The following is a 15,819-nucleotide window of genomic DNA, read 5'->3' as shown; positions in this document are numbered from 1 at the left end:
CTCTGAATCCAATCTTATTTCAAATAATATTATCTCATGGTTACTAAGAGTAAGTTTATGTCCAACATGCCAATTTACAATTTTGTTAACTATTTCATAAGTTCCACTTGTTACATCGGTATAGGATGTACCTCTATTTCCTACAAAAGTTGGTCTATTTCCGATGTTTGATAACCAGAAGTCCATTTTGCATTACAAAATCCTCAACTATTTCTACTCTTTTGTCTGTTTCGAGGCGCTCCATAGAACTGATTTTGCGTTGGTACCAGCTATGATCAGTGTCTCCGTATTATTATTATTATTTTTTGCCAGGTCTGAGTGGAAAACACTGACTTCGAGAACGAGTGGCTGTTCTGAAATGCGGACTGGGTGGCATAGTTGTTAACGCATAGGCACGGTTTGCCGGAGGTCCCGAGTTCGAGTCTCGGTCCACTCAATCACGGTTCCACTCTGTGTGTTATGTAAATGAGTACTGTTGAAAAAAATAAAGCGAATAGCAAACATTTTAACTTCCAGCGAACATAAAGATCAATACTTTTGTATTCATTTGACTTGATTAGATGTACAAAATGCCAGAGAACGTTAAATTCTTAAAAGAAATTCATCACTCAGAGACATTAATTTTAAACTATATCAATGAATATAAGAAGTTCGAAGAAGATAGGGACGGGAAGAATAACTGGAATGAGCCCATCCATGGTCTAATGTGTAATGTCCTTGCCTTCAATATGAAGAATCCCAGGAGTGCATGTGCTTCGGGAATTCGCGCCAAACTACATCCATTTCTTATGCAACCATGATAACGAAGAAGTGGTGTTATACGTAAGAATAATCAGAACGTATGGATGAACGTTTACGTTATCACTTCCCAATATGAAGATTCCTCATTCGAATCCCATGGCCAGCAATCCTAACTCAATTTTATGCACAGCGGTAGAGTGTTCATCTCGGGTGTTCGATGTTCCGTGTTCGATCCCAAATCAAGTGAATTTGTGGTGTGGTGAATAACATCGTGTACGTGGGTTTTCTCAGGGTTTTCCTGTTTCCTCCTTCCACATTCTCGTTCCGTCAGTTCTTTCATAATCATTGACTTTCATTATTCATCCGTCTCCTTTAGCGGGCATAAACGTGGTACATAGAACTAGAAATTTCATTTCAGTTTTTTGCAAGATGTCCCCTTTCTCCAGTACTCAAGGCGAATGCTGGGGTGGTATCTTTAAATTGATGCCATAACTCACTTCCTTTTAAAATCTCTTCGTTTATTATTAATTCTTCACGTGTAAAATATCCACAATTATGTATATGCGAAACAATCTTAATAAATAGGCAATGAAAAATTGGAAGAATTTTGTAAAGATGATGATCATAGTTTAGGTACAGGATGTCGCAGAGAAACGGAAAAGGTATTATATTCATCAAGAAGTTGCAATAGATTGTCGGGTAGTATGCGACGAACCTGGTCCTGTTAGAATCACACATGGTTTCGATATTCACATTTGGGAGTGTTTTTCTTTCTTTTTTTCAATCTCGTCAATGTGTAGCGATGATGTTTATTTTTGAACAAAGTGGAGAGGGCTTGAACAATACCCGAGGTCGCCACTGTTAAGGCTGAACCAGTTTCTTCGAAATTACGAACCCATTTTGTAATAGCATTAGCCACGGAATACGATCATGACGACGTAATTGGCAGTGATTTCGATTTTTTTTTTTTTCAGCAGACATGGTGGTGTCATTTTTATAGAAATATTTCACGGCTAACACTCTTTTCACACCACTCTAATGCTGCATTCTAACTAATGGTAAGGGGGTTTAATCAATATCAAATCGTCACCAAACAACTGATGCTAGCTCCTAGTGTCAAATTTTTCCGTCATCCTGAAAATGAAATGAAATCTTTATATTTTACGTCCCACGATTATGCCAGCTAGCCTAAAGGAGACTGTTATGATAAGAAATGAATGAAATCGTGAAATGAAGAAAGTGGGAGGAAAGGGAGGACCCCGAGAAAACCCACGCACACGATGTTTATCCACTACAAAGTTTACTTAATGTGAGCTGGGTCCGAACAAAAGTTCCCATACACCAGAGGTGAACGATCTACCACTGAGCCTACTGTACCGATCACCCTGATTTAGAGATACAATCCCACTATTTACTTGTCTGAGATAAGCTCTGGAAAAGTCATTCAGGACTAGCAGCTGTTTCATTCGAATCTGCTTTCGATTATAAGACGAAAATATTCATACCTTATACTTACACCCGTTATTATTATTATTATTATTATTATTATTATTATTATTATTATTATTATTATTATTATTATTATTATTATTAAGTAGAGTCTGTTATTTAATTAATTCTCATTTACAAATCTCATATGATGCATTTGTAAACGGAAGATACGTAAACTTATTTTGATCGATAAAAAATGTTATTGCAAAGTCTAAATTATATTTGTAACTATCTGAATATACCCATTCCTCGCATGGTGGCTGTATTTGGAAGTCAACGCCTGTGGAAATATCACCATTCATTTCAGCGACCGCGAAAACTATGGATTTGACACTAATATGGATCATTTTGAGCTATTTTTACATGTCTCGGTAACCCTTCCCCCGCTGACCCCCGGTCCGCATGCAATGGTAGCTGAATTTGCAAGTCATCGCTAATGGAAGTGTCACCATTAATCTCAGCGACCGCCAAAAATTATGGTTTTGACACTAATATCGGTCATTTTGAATTACTTTTACATGTCTCGGATTCCTCCCCCCTCCGGTGACCCCCGGACTGCAACCAAATTTGGAAGTTAATGCGATCGGAGTTTCACCATTGATCTCAGCGTCCGAGAACTATGAGTTCGACACTAATATCAGTCATTTTCTACTACTTTTACATTTCCCGGTAAACGCCCCTCTGATTCGAATTTTGACAAAAACGCTTCGTCTTGATCTGGGACCTAGACAGGGTACTCCTGACCAAAATTTTGTAACTCTTGATCCACTCTTCTGGTCCCCAGACCACACACAGACAGACAGACAAACACACAAACACTCTTTATTTTATATGTATTAGATAAGATTATAAGACTATTAGATGGGGGAATCTTTTGTTGAACGTTTCGCGGTTATGACATGTAGGTTAAAGGAAGTGGATGATTAATTATGGTGAATGATTATGGAAGAATTCGTGTAATTAAAGTATGGGAGAGTGGTCCCGCTTAACGTAGTTGGTAACGCTCTCGTCTTTGGTGCGAGCGGTCCCGGGTTCGATTCCCAGTGGGGACACTTGGTCGAAAAAATATAGAAATTTTTCAGGCCAGCCATTCTGAGTGATGTTTTTCTGAGTTTTCGTAATTCATACCAGGCAAATACCGGGATGGTGCTAATATTTTGGTCCCCCACCGCTTCCTTTATGATGCCCACGCAAGTTTGTGATGGGCATCATTATGTCCGTGGTTTTTCGGGAATCTCCCGTTTCCTACCATCCACTCATTCCACCAATTCGTTCATAATGATTCACTTTCATTAATCATCCATCTCCTTGAAAGCAGTGGTTCTCAACCGAGTAACTGGTTTGTCGCGAAATTTTAGAATTTAAAAAATCATGAAGAATTTAATAATAATTAGTTAAAATCGAGACAGACTGAACCAGTCAACACCTCCAGCGGTAGCAATAATGCTCAGTGATATATAGAGTCGTAAAAACAAGGTTGAGAACTACTACTTTAAACTAAAGGACAAAACTGTGGAACAGACGTAAAACCAGAAATTTCCTTTCATTTCACGAAAATTAAACAGACCACATTTAACTGAAATTTTATAGTAACAACTAGCAAAACTTGTTATATTTGTCCCGTGTATAGTCTTAAGTTTTTGGTGATAATCATCTGATGATACTCATTTTATTATTATTATTTTTATTTCAGGATCTTCCTTCTTTTACACAGAATGTTCATAGATTCGTGAATGATCTGCGGTGTTATAGACTGTGCAATGCAAGTCTACCACAGTCTAACATTATGTTTTAATTATTATTTAAAAAAAAAAAAAAAAAGTCAGTGGTCAGAAAGAAAAAAAACTGTGATCGGGAAATAGTGCCATGGATTATATTGCTCAACAGACATTGTGCGTTTTGTAAACGTACTGGATGACAAAATAACAACTGTGTATGCAAGAAAATATTCCTCTATACATATATATTTTTTTATTTTTAAGCTTTAATATAGAAGAAGTGATGAGATTGTTTACTGCAGATATATATGTGTACATATATATATATATTTCGATATTAAGTGGCCATTTTGTGGTGAAAAAAATTCATGTCAAACTTCTATAATTTGTAAATTTTTGTACAGACTATGTAAAAAGAACTTTGAGAACTATGTATTAGATTCATTCCAAATGGGTGAACCTTAGAATGTTCTTATATATATTTGTGGATGGCTCGTATGTTGTAAATTTGCTTCAGAAATGAATTTTTGTGACATCACAATGCATTATGATTTATTAAAAATTGAAACTGATTCCGTGGCCTAATATAAATATGACGACGTGACTCTGAGAGCGTGTTATGTGCTCGAAATAAAATATCCAAAATAATAGTACTGAAAGCGTACAATTTGTTATTGAAGCAGGTAATGAGTTGTGTGTCTGCGAATTTACGGTCTTCACGACGTGAAAGTGATGTGAATAAAGGCCAGCAATGTTGTTGCGTTATACGTTTCTGTGTTGTTTGTGTATTGATAGGTTGTATATAAAAGGAATTTCTAATTTAATTTAATTTTTTTTTTTCTTTAATTTTAAACCGTGTTCAAATAACCCAGTTCAAATGATCTTTTTACCCTTAAGAAGAAAGAATTTGCAGTGTAAAGAATTGCTATGAAATTTGAAATTCGTTACATTGCAATCTGTAACGTGAAACGATTTCAGTTGAATATAGAGATTCAGTATATATAGGATTTCGAGCTAATTGATCTATAGTAGCACAGTATTGTAGCGTATCGTTAGTTTTATATCGTATACCTGATACTAAAAATGCTAGGCGGAGTAGCACATGTAATATCATACTACCCTTCTATTTGAATGAATCTGGGTTCTGTCTCTGCATAAAGAATATATATATATATATTGTGTGTGTGTGTGTGTATGTGTTTGTTTGTTTGGAGTTTAACGTCCTTCTTCAGCACTAAGGCTCTATGAAAAGTGGACGTAGTTTAACTTGAAATTCAAACCATAGCAATCCTTCCAAGTTCTAAGGCTTTCACACCGAGAATCTGAATCAAAGCACGCACACTAATCATTAGACCAGCAGGGACAACTTGTATGAAGAATGAGTTCTTTGATCTTACAGATGGGGAAAAAAACGTAATAGTAGGATGGACTGTTTGCAATTGAATACAAAGAGAAAACACTATGATACTTTTTGGTGGTGGCGAATGTTATCATATTGTGAGCAGTTTTAATTACGGGAAACATTTGTTAAAACAGAGGCTTCCAAGCGCTGAAAGTGAAGCTAAGAATCCATAGGGAAATGAGACTTTTAATTTTTCCACAGAATTGCTTTGAATGGACTTTTTCAACTGTACTCTGTAATGATCCCCATCTTATATATAATTTGTTTCCCAAATTAAAATAAACTATTGTGAGATGAAAGCGGTCAAGGGGACGAACGTTGCTATAATGAATATTTAATTTATTTTGAATTGACAATTATACCACAAAATTTAATTACAAATCCAAATAATGATAAATTGAGCGGCATACCCCATGGAAAAGCAAACTTTTCTATTCAATTTGTGTATGAATCTACAAAATTTGACAAATTTTGGATTTATTGGATAATATATGTGTTTCTCCTCTGGTGCTAGTATTGAATTTTGATGCGATACTTCAGTGGTAGAGCACCATTAGGAAGCACAGGTTCGTATCCTCTTACACAGTATGGGTTCTATGGAGAACCAACAATTGCGTTTTTTCTTGTGATATTCTCATTTTTGTCCCCATCAATCCTTTCATTAGTATTCACTTGCATCCTCCATCATATATCTTCGAGTGAGATTAACGTCCCACAATCATGTATTGTAACCCTCCCTTTTGGTCTAGTGGCTTGTGCGTGCACCTTTGGGAAGACATTAAAATTTAAATACATTACGGTGGTTTGGATTCCACCTCAGATTGTAGGTCCACGACTCATTTAGTCTTGGTGCTAGAAAGGGCACTAAATTTGAATTAACAACCAACTATGCCAGGATGTTAGAAGATCCTCTTGATAGTTTCCTCTCCAATTACTTTATCCTGAATACTATTTTTGTTTTTATTTCCGGGTGTCATGTAATAATACACAGATCAAACCTTACTATCATATCAGTACTAGCACGAAATCCCTGATTTTCAAGTCTCAAAAAGTACTGTTTGAGGTCAGACTCACTGATTTTGAAGATTTATGACAACTTTGTATGTACGTAGGTCGTTTAAAATACAAATTAATAAGATAATTTGAGATTATTTTTACAGTATTTTTTTTTTTTTTTTTTTTCAGTTCGGATTCGATTGACTGTACGATAACTCAAGAAATAAAAGATAAGAAAATTTCACATTCTCTGAGACGAAAAGTTCTAGATATGAACAAATACAATAAAGTATTAAAATTCAGCAACTGTTAGATTTATAGCAAAAATTTATGTGGAAGTGTATTTGCAATATTAGACAATACTTTACCTTCCTACTGTAAAGTTAATTTTACTAGCAAATAGTACGATGTATAGAGATATGGAATTTGACTATTTTCCCCGGTTTTTTATGTTATTTTGTTCAGTATATGTAAGTGGGATACACAATTTTAAAACCTGAATTTTCTTGTCTGAAACAAAATAAAATTATGTTAGTTATGTGGCAAAGTGCAATGAATGGTGATCACGAGGAATCATAAATATGAAATGCTCTTTCTGGGCGAAATTACCACTGCTTTCTTTAAACTTCCAAAGTTTTCAGCAGGCCGCGGTAGTTCGGTGGTAGACTGTTCACCTCTGGTGCTTGGGATCCCTGATTCTTTCCCCGCTTACGCCAAATGAACTTTGTGGTGGACAAACACCGTGTGCGTGTGTTTTTTCGGGTTCTCCCGTTTCTTCTCACTTTTCATTCCACCAGCTCATTCATTTCTCAGAATCATTGTCTCCTTTAGCCTAGCCGGCATAACCGTGGGACGTAAAACTGAAAGATTTCATTTTTTTCGAAGTTTCCAGCTGAGAAGTCCAAATCAGCTTTATTAGCGCAGTCAGTCCTAAACAGAAACCAGCAGACAATAGTTAGCTGGAGTAGGTTCAGCACAGTGTAATTATGATAATCCAATTTATCTTTTGATTATTGATTTGTAAGGAGAAATTATATGAACACATCAAGTTCGAGCAGTGAGAAGGTAAGTAAACTTCAAAGGCACGATACTTACATAATAATCAACAGCGCATCTTGTCACTGAATGCTTCGTTTTAATTGGAGAATCGATCATAAAGTAATAGTTCGCCTGACAATCAGGGAGTCTCAGGTTCGATTGATATTCTTGACCTCTCTTGAGTAATATCAGATGAACGCCAGGACAATACTCATGGAAATAGTAATGGTTGTTATCATGACTATGACCACTATCCAAATCCTGATACATTATGTAGCTTAGACCAATTAGCTAGCATGTTATAATTACAATTGCCTCTTCGTAGCTAAGTACTTAAAGTGTTCGCTTTCTGTTCATGTGATCTTGGATTTGATTCCTGTTGAAGCACAAGCTTATGGTAAAAATCCAAGTAGGAGCCGCGGTGGCTCAGTGGTGGAGCGTTCAACTCTTGTGCATAGTGTACTTGGTTCGATCCCAGTTCGTGCCAAATGAGCTTTGTAGTTAACAAACACCGTATGCGTGGGTTTTCTCAAGGTTCTCCCGTTTCCTTCCACTTTCTTCATTCCACCATTTCCTTCATTTCTCTTCATCAACGTCTCCTTTAGCCTAGCCGGCATAACCGCGGGACGTAAAACTTAACGATTTCATTTTTTAAAAAAGTATCCAAGTAGTGTACCACTCCAGAATCTTAAGCAGAAGATTGTCTCTCACATAGCCTTAGTGTTGTAAAGAACGTTCAACCCCAATCAGTCAATCAAAATTAATTTTGTAATAAGCCGAGTGACCCTAAATGAAAAAGAATTTTAATTTGCAAATTAAAACCTGGAATATAGCTTGTTCTCATCAGTGTATTGCTAAATCTCCAGTAATTTGAATTTATGCAAGTATAAATATTAATGATATTTATATTCACTTATGCATCCTTTTGTTAATCTTTACCGTAAACGTTTCAGCAACAAGTGTATCGCTTTCTTCAGTGTGACTTCAAGCAATTACACGTTGCTTGAAGAATCAGATTACCGGTAACATTTCTGATCAGGGCTTGCAATCGAATTAGCATCAGTATGATTTTTTTAAATTTCAAGTCTCATGAAGGTAGTGTTTCAAATCAAACAGTCTGATTTTCAGGATTTATCACAATGTAAATATTAATAATATTTGTACTCAGTTAAGCACCAACCAACCGATGGCAACTGCGACAGTTGTGGTGCCAAACGAACACCAAAAGGTAAAAGAAGCGACGTAAAATTCCTTAAAAAAGAAGTACTGAAATACGCAACAAGCCGGTCGCTGAAACGTCTACGGTACAGATTAACAAAACGGGTGCTCAAGTGAATGCAAACATTATTAATATTTGATATACATCTTGTCACATCATTGTGTTAAAATCTAAATATTGTTACCATAGCTAAAGCTTGCCTCAAATGCGCTTGCTATGTGCTTCAAGTTGCGTAAATCAACTATTTAAAATACATATTAAAAGAATGACATTTTAAAGTTCTGGCAGTAGGTAAAACAAAGAAAAAGAAACAAAAGTAAAGAAAGAAAAATCTTTATCCTAGCCCAGCAAATATATATTTTTTATTACAATCTTTTTGCAATGTACATAAATAAATACCACAGTATGAAGCTGTAGAGGCTTCCTGAGTAGTAGCCGGTGCCCACAACAGCAAAACAGTAAATCCGATCATCGAGATCTGCTCCCACCTCTTTTTCAACACTTCAGTTCTTGATATTTTATCATTTGTTACAACAGTTCTTTCTCTATATAACTTCTCATATAAGAACACGCCAATCAAGAAAAAGGTTACAAAAATTTCAAACGAATAAAATTTGTTGTAACTTGTTTCTTTTAAAATACATATATTTAATATGTACTGTGTAGTATAGTACTGTTCCCGCCTCCCTTCTCCCTCAGGGCTAGAATGCAAAAAAAGTGGAAGTTGTTGAGCACACTGCACTCAAATGTAGTCTCCTTCGGAGCCACCCATCCAGTCATAATACAGAACACTAGAACGAGAGGAACTTTTGTCCGCCGTCGAACGAAGATCTAGGTGCTGCCTGTCGTTTGTTGTCTTGTGTGTCTTCACTGGGTCGTCCTTCATCGCTGGTTAACAACAGCACATAAGCTGATTTTTAAAATACTAATACATTAAATAGATGTTCCCTGATTTGTAAGTTATCTCCCATCCTTGTGTTCACGCAGTACAACATACAAGGAATAAACTCTAAATAAATAATTAAAAAAAAACTAATAATGTACAACAAATAATTTGACAAACATAACTTTATACACAATCTCACAGAAACGAGGGAGAAGGCTTTGGATTTTTTTCCTTTTTTTTTTTACGATTATTTGTTGAGTAATTATAATGAATTATAGTAAATAATAAGCAATTAATATGCAAGCTGGCAGATTTGGCTACACTTTTAGTCTCTTTTATGCCTCGGCCTCCGGATGTAAGTCAAACCTTGGAGGAAAAACGCCGTCAATTGGGGCGAAGGGCCGGGGAGGCACGCGGCTACCGTGGGGCTGAAAGAGAAGAAAAGAAAAGAATTTTAGTTTTTTTTTTTTTTTTTCAATAATAAATAACACAACCAACCACCACAAAGAAGGAAAACTTCTTTTAGAAAACTACAGAGTGAATGGTAAGTAAACCGTCTTGCAGAAAGACTTCATCACAAAGCTCCTACCCTTATAAGATTGATTAACATGCGTATTTATAATTAAGGTAAGTTTTCGTGTTAATTCCATTTCTACTCTTCCGTAAGTCATGTGAAAAAAGTTAAAATAGCGGAGTAGCGTAGTTAGTGATCTTTTTTGTAGTTGTAATGTTCCGAGTTCGAATTTAGTGGATGACCATTCTGACAAGTCTTTCCAAGTGTCTCTTTAGCTTCACGAGGTGAATCCTGGATGATAGTTTCGAACACAGATTCTCTGCGACTTGTTGTCTATTGTTATTATTGTTAATGATTTCAGTGTGAGTAGGCCTCGAATACTAGAAGTTTGTTAAGTACGGGCCACGGCAGCAGCTGATGCAGAAATGAAATTCTGACTTAACGCTCAAATATAATTTCCAATCTTTTGTAGGCTTTTGAAAACTAGGATAAGCATGTCTTCCAAAATCTCATTAGAAATAAGGTGCATTTTTTCCCCCCGGACTGCAGCCTGTTCTCTACTTGATGACGTCACTTCCTAAGTGTATATCCAAACAAAGAGGAAAATCAACCGTGAACTCCTAAAAGAGCACTACAACGGACCAGCACCAGTCTGGGTCGATCTAATAGGTGGCAATGAAAAGCATTAACCACCAAACAGTACTTTTTTTTTTTTTTTGTTGTTGTTGTTGTTGTAAATATTTGTTAATTTTGCGTTACTTGGTAGAAATTAGCTTATCACAACGCTAATTGTAATTTATTTTGCAATTTGAAGCTCTTGAAAGCCTCAGACGAGTGACAAACTTTATAAAATTTTAATACAAATTTAACATGCGTTATTTAATGTTCGAAATGATTGCATAAAGAATACGAAATTGTTTAGAATGATGATAGATTAAATTTTCTTTGAGAGGAGCTAATTATAAGATCTAATAAACTTTCAGATTTTTAACTTAAAACTCTCTTTTTAATGACAATGTCTGACATTACTATCTACTACTATATTAAACGATCGTAGGATGATCGTCTGTCATTTGTTATCTAAACTTACCAGAAACTTAAAACTGTAGAGCTTGCCTTAAATACAAATTTAATTTATACTTTGAAATTATCTATCACTCTTTAAGAACTCAGTATATGATATTATTGAAAGAACGTGATTTCATTTATAAATATTTTCACAACTTTGAAACCGAATTCAGTTACTTGTTTATTGAGAGATGAATATTTAATTGTTCAATATACATCCTGACTAAAGAAGTAGAAATATACCTTACATGTTTCTGATGTAGAAGGGAAGCAAAGAGTGAGAGATGAAAAGCAGAGTTAGTTAGGAGTAATAAGTTAGCTATTAATTAAATGACAGGGTATTTTAATGACAAATTTATGTGTAATTCTAACTAACAAACCAACCTTATATAATACATAAACTCAGGATAATGAATTCATTGCCAGAAATTTAGTAAACTTTCAGTAGTTTTTTTTTTCTTTTCTTTCTTCAAAATGAAGTCGCATTCATGTTTTATGAATAGATCATTACATTTCTGACAAAATTTTGATGCAGTCAGTATTTCCGCTGTGGATCTTCAAGTTATTAATTATCTCAACTACACAAAACTGACGTTGTGGCCCCGCGTGCGAGCGGCCCCGGGTTCGATATCCGGTGGGGACACAGGCTCGAAAATGTGTTAAACTCGTTTTTAGGCCAGCCACCCTGAATGAGGTTTTCCTCATTCACACCAGGCAAATGCTGGGGTAGTACCTAACTTATAGGTCACAGGCCACTTCCTTCCCTAATCCTCTCTTCCTTCCCTTTCCCCGGATAGTGTACTTGCCGAGGGACGTCATCCCTCAAACGTGACGCGCTAAATGGTCATAGATGCCGAAAGCCCAGAAATCTCAATCCTAAATCCTATCTGTCATAAATAAATTCCTAAATATGTAAGGAATGATCTACAAGAATCATTCTCAGCACACAAATAAAAGATAGGGCTCTCATCAACTTTACATTTAATATCTTTTTGCTTTTAAGTTAAGAATGTACTTGTTTCATAAATGCTACTGGAATTAATTCTTGAAAAATTCTTCTGAAACTAATGCTCATAGAAGTCTTAACTCTTGTAACTTATGTTCATTTTGATAGAACTACTTAGTGAATCATATCTCGGCATAGATTATTACTGATAAAGATTACAGTTCAAATGCTGTATATACTCTTCTCATCTATAATTCACTTTCATCGACGGTAAATTTATAAATTCATAATGCCAGATTTGTCCCAAATTAAATAGGTGTCTAGTTTACTGTTCTTTTTATGACTTAAGAAATGCTGTTCTAAAACATACTCTTATTCATTATGCCACTGTTGACACACACAAGATTTTGACGGACATTGTTGATCAACCTCAAACTGTCAACATTGTTTTAGGAGAAGGTGTAATTTATATGAAAGCGGACTAGTAAACTAGAACCTGCTCTAGTAATTTATAAGAAGTTGGGAGGGTAATGAATAGTAAAGATTAGAAGGTGTTACTGGATTATATGGTTTAAGGTGAAAAGTCTACACGTAATGAAGAAACTATTAGTTCTACACAGGCACTTACAAGATGAAGTATAAGAAATGGTATGTTTTTACTCAGCTGCTTGAGCCCTGCGAGGCTTGGCCTGAGGCTGCGAAAGGAAAGAGAATGAAATTGTTACCTAGGCATCAGCTACAAATGATAACATCATTCAGCAATGATAGAACAGATATTAGAGTTTTCTTTGTATCAATGTTAGCAGTTACCAAAGTTAAATTGCATGAAAATTATTGTTTATTTTTTAAAAAAATAGAAGTTGCTTTCATTAAATTTAAGAAAATAAGAAGTATTTGTGTTAATGTAGCTACTGAAGATAAAGCTATCACAAAATAGTTTAATGATAGAATAAGAAAATTTTTTTAAAAAAAGTTAAAAAAGATGGTCTGAGCAAACAAAATAAAATCGTCTTTCGAGCAAATAATAACAATGGATAAAGAAATCTTAAATCGTATCTACAAATAATAATATTGAATGAATAAATAAGTAAAGATTTAAGATAGAATACTGGAACTCATATGAAAACAAGAATTTTAGGAATGATGGATCGAATGGATCGAAAGATTGCGATCTTGGCAAGAATTAGTTTCTGGATCAGAGGCCACAAAATTTTGGAACGGTTCCTAAATCGAATTTTCGCATTTTTTACGGAATAAGCATATCATACTGAGTTAAGTGATAGTTTGGGTTTTGCTACACTATTTGTAGTTCTCCAGATAAAAGAGAATTTTTACCTGAAATATATTGGATCTTTTGATTCAATAAAGGTTCATTAAAAAAAAAAAAAAAAAAAAAAAAATGGAAGCCTAATGCAAATTTCGTATTAATGACTGCAGGCATTCTTGCCAAGTATGTCCAGGAAGTTCCGGATTTCATTCTTTTGATGTTACTCTGGGTGGAATTGGTTGCCAGATCACTGTGGCTCTAGACGGATGCTAAAAAGATGTCTATTCATGAGTTGTTAAATTTCATAGGGCGAAATGTGCTATTGTATGAAAAGAAGTGAAGCAATTACATTGTTGAAATTTGTTCCTTTTTTACGACAGGAGCTGTAGCATAAGATTTTATTGTTTCCTTGTAAAGAGACCATTTGGCTACTATAACTATTTTCCAGTATTATATTTCTTTCCATTGCTATTATTCTATTTTCTTCTATCCCACTTTTGTTGTGAAAAATGTTCTATACCGTCTCGTTTGAAAAGAAAGAACGAGCAAAAATAAATTTTATGGAAACCGGATCAAGAACGTAAAAACAAATGTCAACTATACTTAATTTAAAAAAAAAAAAAAAAAGAAAGAAAGAAAGAAAGAAAAAGAAAACAACGCGTTGAACTTTTCTCATGAATGCATTATCTGTTCACACGATTCTCTTACAAGTAATTTTACTTTTATTTTGTTCAAATTCAAGTTTTCATTTTTTCTATACAAAGTAAAAGAAAACAAAATAATATGGCATTTTAAAATCCCATATTCATATCATGCATTAACTCTTTTATAATGTTACTTGTTAAGTACTGTTATAGCAAGTTGCATATATTAACAACGTTATTTCATCTTATATTAATTTGTGCATTCTTTTGTAAGTTTTTATTCATAATAATCAGGCAGATCAATGTAGTAATTTATTTACAGCTTTTTTTTTGTTTTTAAATGAGAATGTTACAGTGCTGTTGATAATGTTGCAAATCGAGACTGTGTATTTGCATATTTATTCTGCTAGATTTGCTGCTGCCAAATGAAGAGCACTACTTACCACTGGACTAAGACCACGGGATGCTGATCCAGAACGTCCCTTCGCGCGGAATTTGGCAATAGCTTGTTCAGCGAGGTCGGCTCTCTCCTCAGCCTCTTCCAATTCTTGTTGAGCCTTGCGGAACTTCGCCAAGTTCAAGGCAGCAATTTCCTCCTGTAAAGAGACAGTAATGATCGGTTTAACAACTGGGGAATTCAAAGTGGTATTACTGGAATCTATTTAGTAGTTATAGCAGAATGGAGTGAAAAATATTGGAAAGAACTAACTAGTTTCGATTATAGCCATGTATCTGAAGTATCATGGAAACAACAATTTATCCCTGTCATGGTCCTCTATCGTTCATGTGATTCAGGGCTTGATTCCATTGGGGCTCATAAGTTGTTTCTGACGTTGACTGAGATAGGGAGTACAAGCGTAGAACTACTTAAGAAAGTTAAATATGTTTCAAAATAAAGTCAGAAATAATTGAAGTTTTGAACGTGCCTATCTAGTCGACCAGGGCCCTTCATGGAATGCAGCGCTACAATTTGCTATTATCAGTGCTTTTTCTCTGGCGGCACTGTTTTTAAGTTTTTTTTTTTTTAATCTCATTTAATTTCATTTCGTAAATACAAGAAATAAATAAATAAATAAAATAAAATAAAATAAGACTAGAAAATTTGCAATTTTTAAAAAGTTTGAAACAAGTTGTTGGAAGGCGTCTGTTGAAAGATGATTTTGATTTGGCTCAATGTGCTAAGATTAGATTCCAAGTATTGGCTAGAAAATCATGGGTTAAGATTTTTTGAAGCCAAATTTGAAAGCTAGGACGCAAATTCCGCCTAAAATGAAAGAGATGCAGTTCTTGGTTTCGTATCTAAACAAAAGTCTCCACATGCTATTTTCTCTACAGGACACTTCTGGGACAATTGCAATGTCTTCCAGCGAATATGAATGGGACTTCTTTCAATTGACATCTAGGTCATCTGCGCTTGTACAGACAACTTCTGCATTGATGTTCTTGTGGATAATAGGACTGTCTCTTACACAGTTTAACCCTAGCAAATATGAAGACTCATGGATGCTCTGCGATCGCCATTCTGCAGTTGATAGCGAAAAGCAAGCGATCTAGAAACAACGACACCATGAAAACGGTATGTTAAAAATGTTGAAATAACAAATTCATGGTGAATATTAGCACTTTCCTGAAAATAAGCAGTGGCTATTATTATTAGAAAAGCAAAGTTGTAAAGATTTCCTCATGACATTTCTGGAATTCTCCCTTACTTTTTTTTTTCTTTCTTTCAGAATTGGATTTTAGCTCCTAGTTCAGTAACTGCTTCAAATATAGAGTAAGTAATAACAGATGAGTTTTAAGCGATTTTAATTCAGGCTGCAGAACGAAAGAGAAAATATGAATTTTCGTTACACTTACGTGCACTTTAATATTTCATAGCCTTTCGGAAG

The 15,819-nt window shown here is 34.9% G+C and overlaps 2 protein-coding genes across 51 annotated transcripts in view; one reads left to right on the top strand and one right to left on the bottom strand.

Moving 5' to 3' along the window:
* Window positions 1-4,774, top strand: part of ebo (exportin ellipsoid body open) — a 100,127-nt gene extending 95,353 nt beyond the window's left edge. The window contains exon 20 of the mRNA XM_081750907.1: window positions 3,926-4,774. Coding sequence (XP_081607033.1) covers window positions 3,926-4,027 — 102 coding nt within the window. The 3' untranslated portion in view covers window positions 4,028-4,774. The remainder of the gene's footprint in view (window positions 1-3,925) is intronic.
* Window positions 4,775-8,922: 4,148 nt separating this feature from the next.
* Mhc (myosin heavy chain) overlaps window positions 8,923-15,819 on the bottom strand; it is a 99,053-nt gene continuing 92,156 nt past the window's right edge. For 49 of the 50 annotated variants that reach the window (XM_081750893.1, XM_081750870.1, XM_081750903.1 and 46 more), the window contains exons 38-39: window positions 14,374-14,526; window positions 8,923-9,919 (exon numbers count right to left, since the gene is read on the bottom strand). In XM_081750893.1, the coding sequence (XP_081607019.1) occupies window positions 9,827-9,919; window positions 14,374-14,526 (246 nt within the window). In that variant the 3' untranslated portion in view covers window positions 8,923-9,826. Of the gene's footprint in view, window positions 9,920-12,647; window positions 12,715-14,373; window positions 14,527-15,819 lie in introns of all 50 variants that reach the window. The other variant, XM_081750894.1, reaches the window with a different exon arrangement.

This window comes from Thermobia domestica, chromosome 3 (genome assembly GCF_964235325.1).
Source record: "Thermobia domestica chromosome 3, izTheDome1.hap1.1, whole genome shotgun sequence".
Classification (NCBI taxonomy): Eukaryota; Metazoa; Arthropoda; class Insecta; order Zygentoma; family Lepismatidae; genus Thermobia; species Thermobia domestica.
The sequence above is the reverse complement of the archived record's forward strand: the minus strand, read 5'-3'. Positions and strand labels throughout refer to the sequence as shown.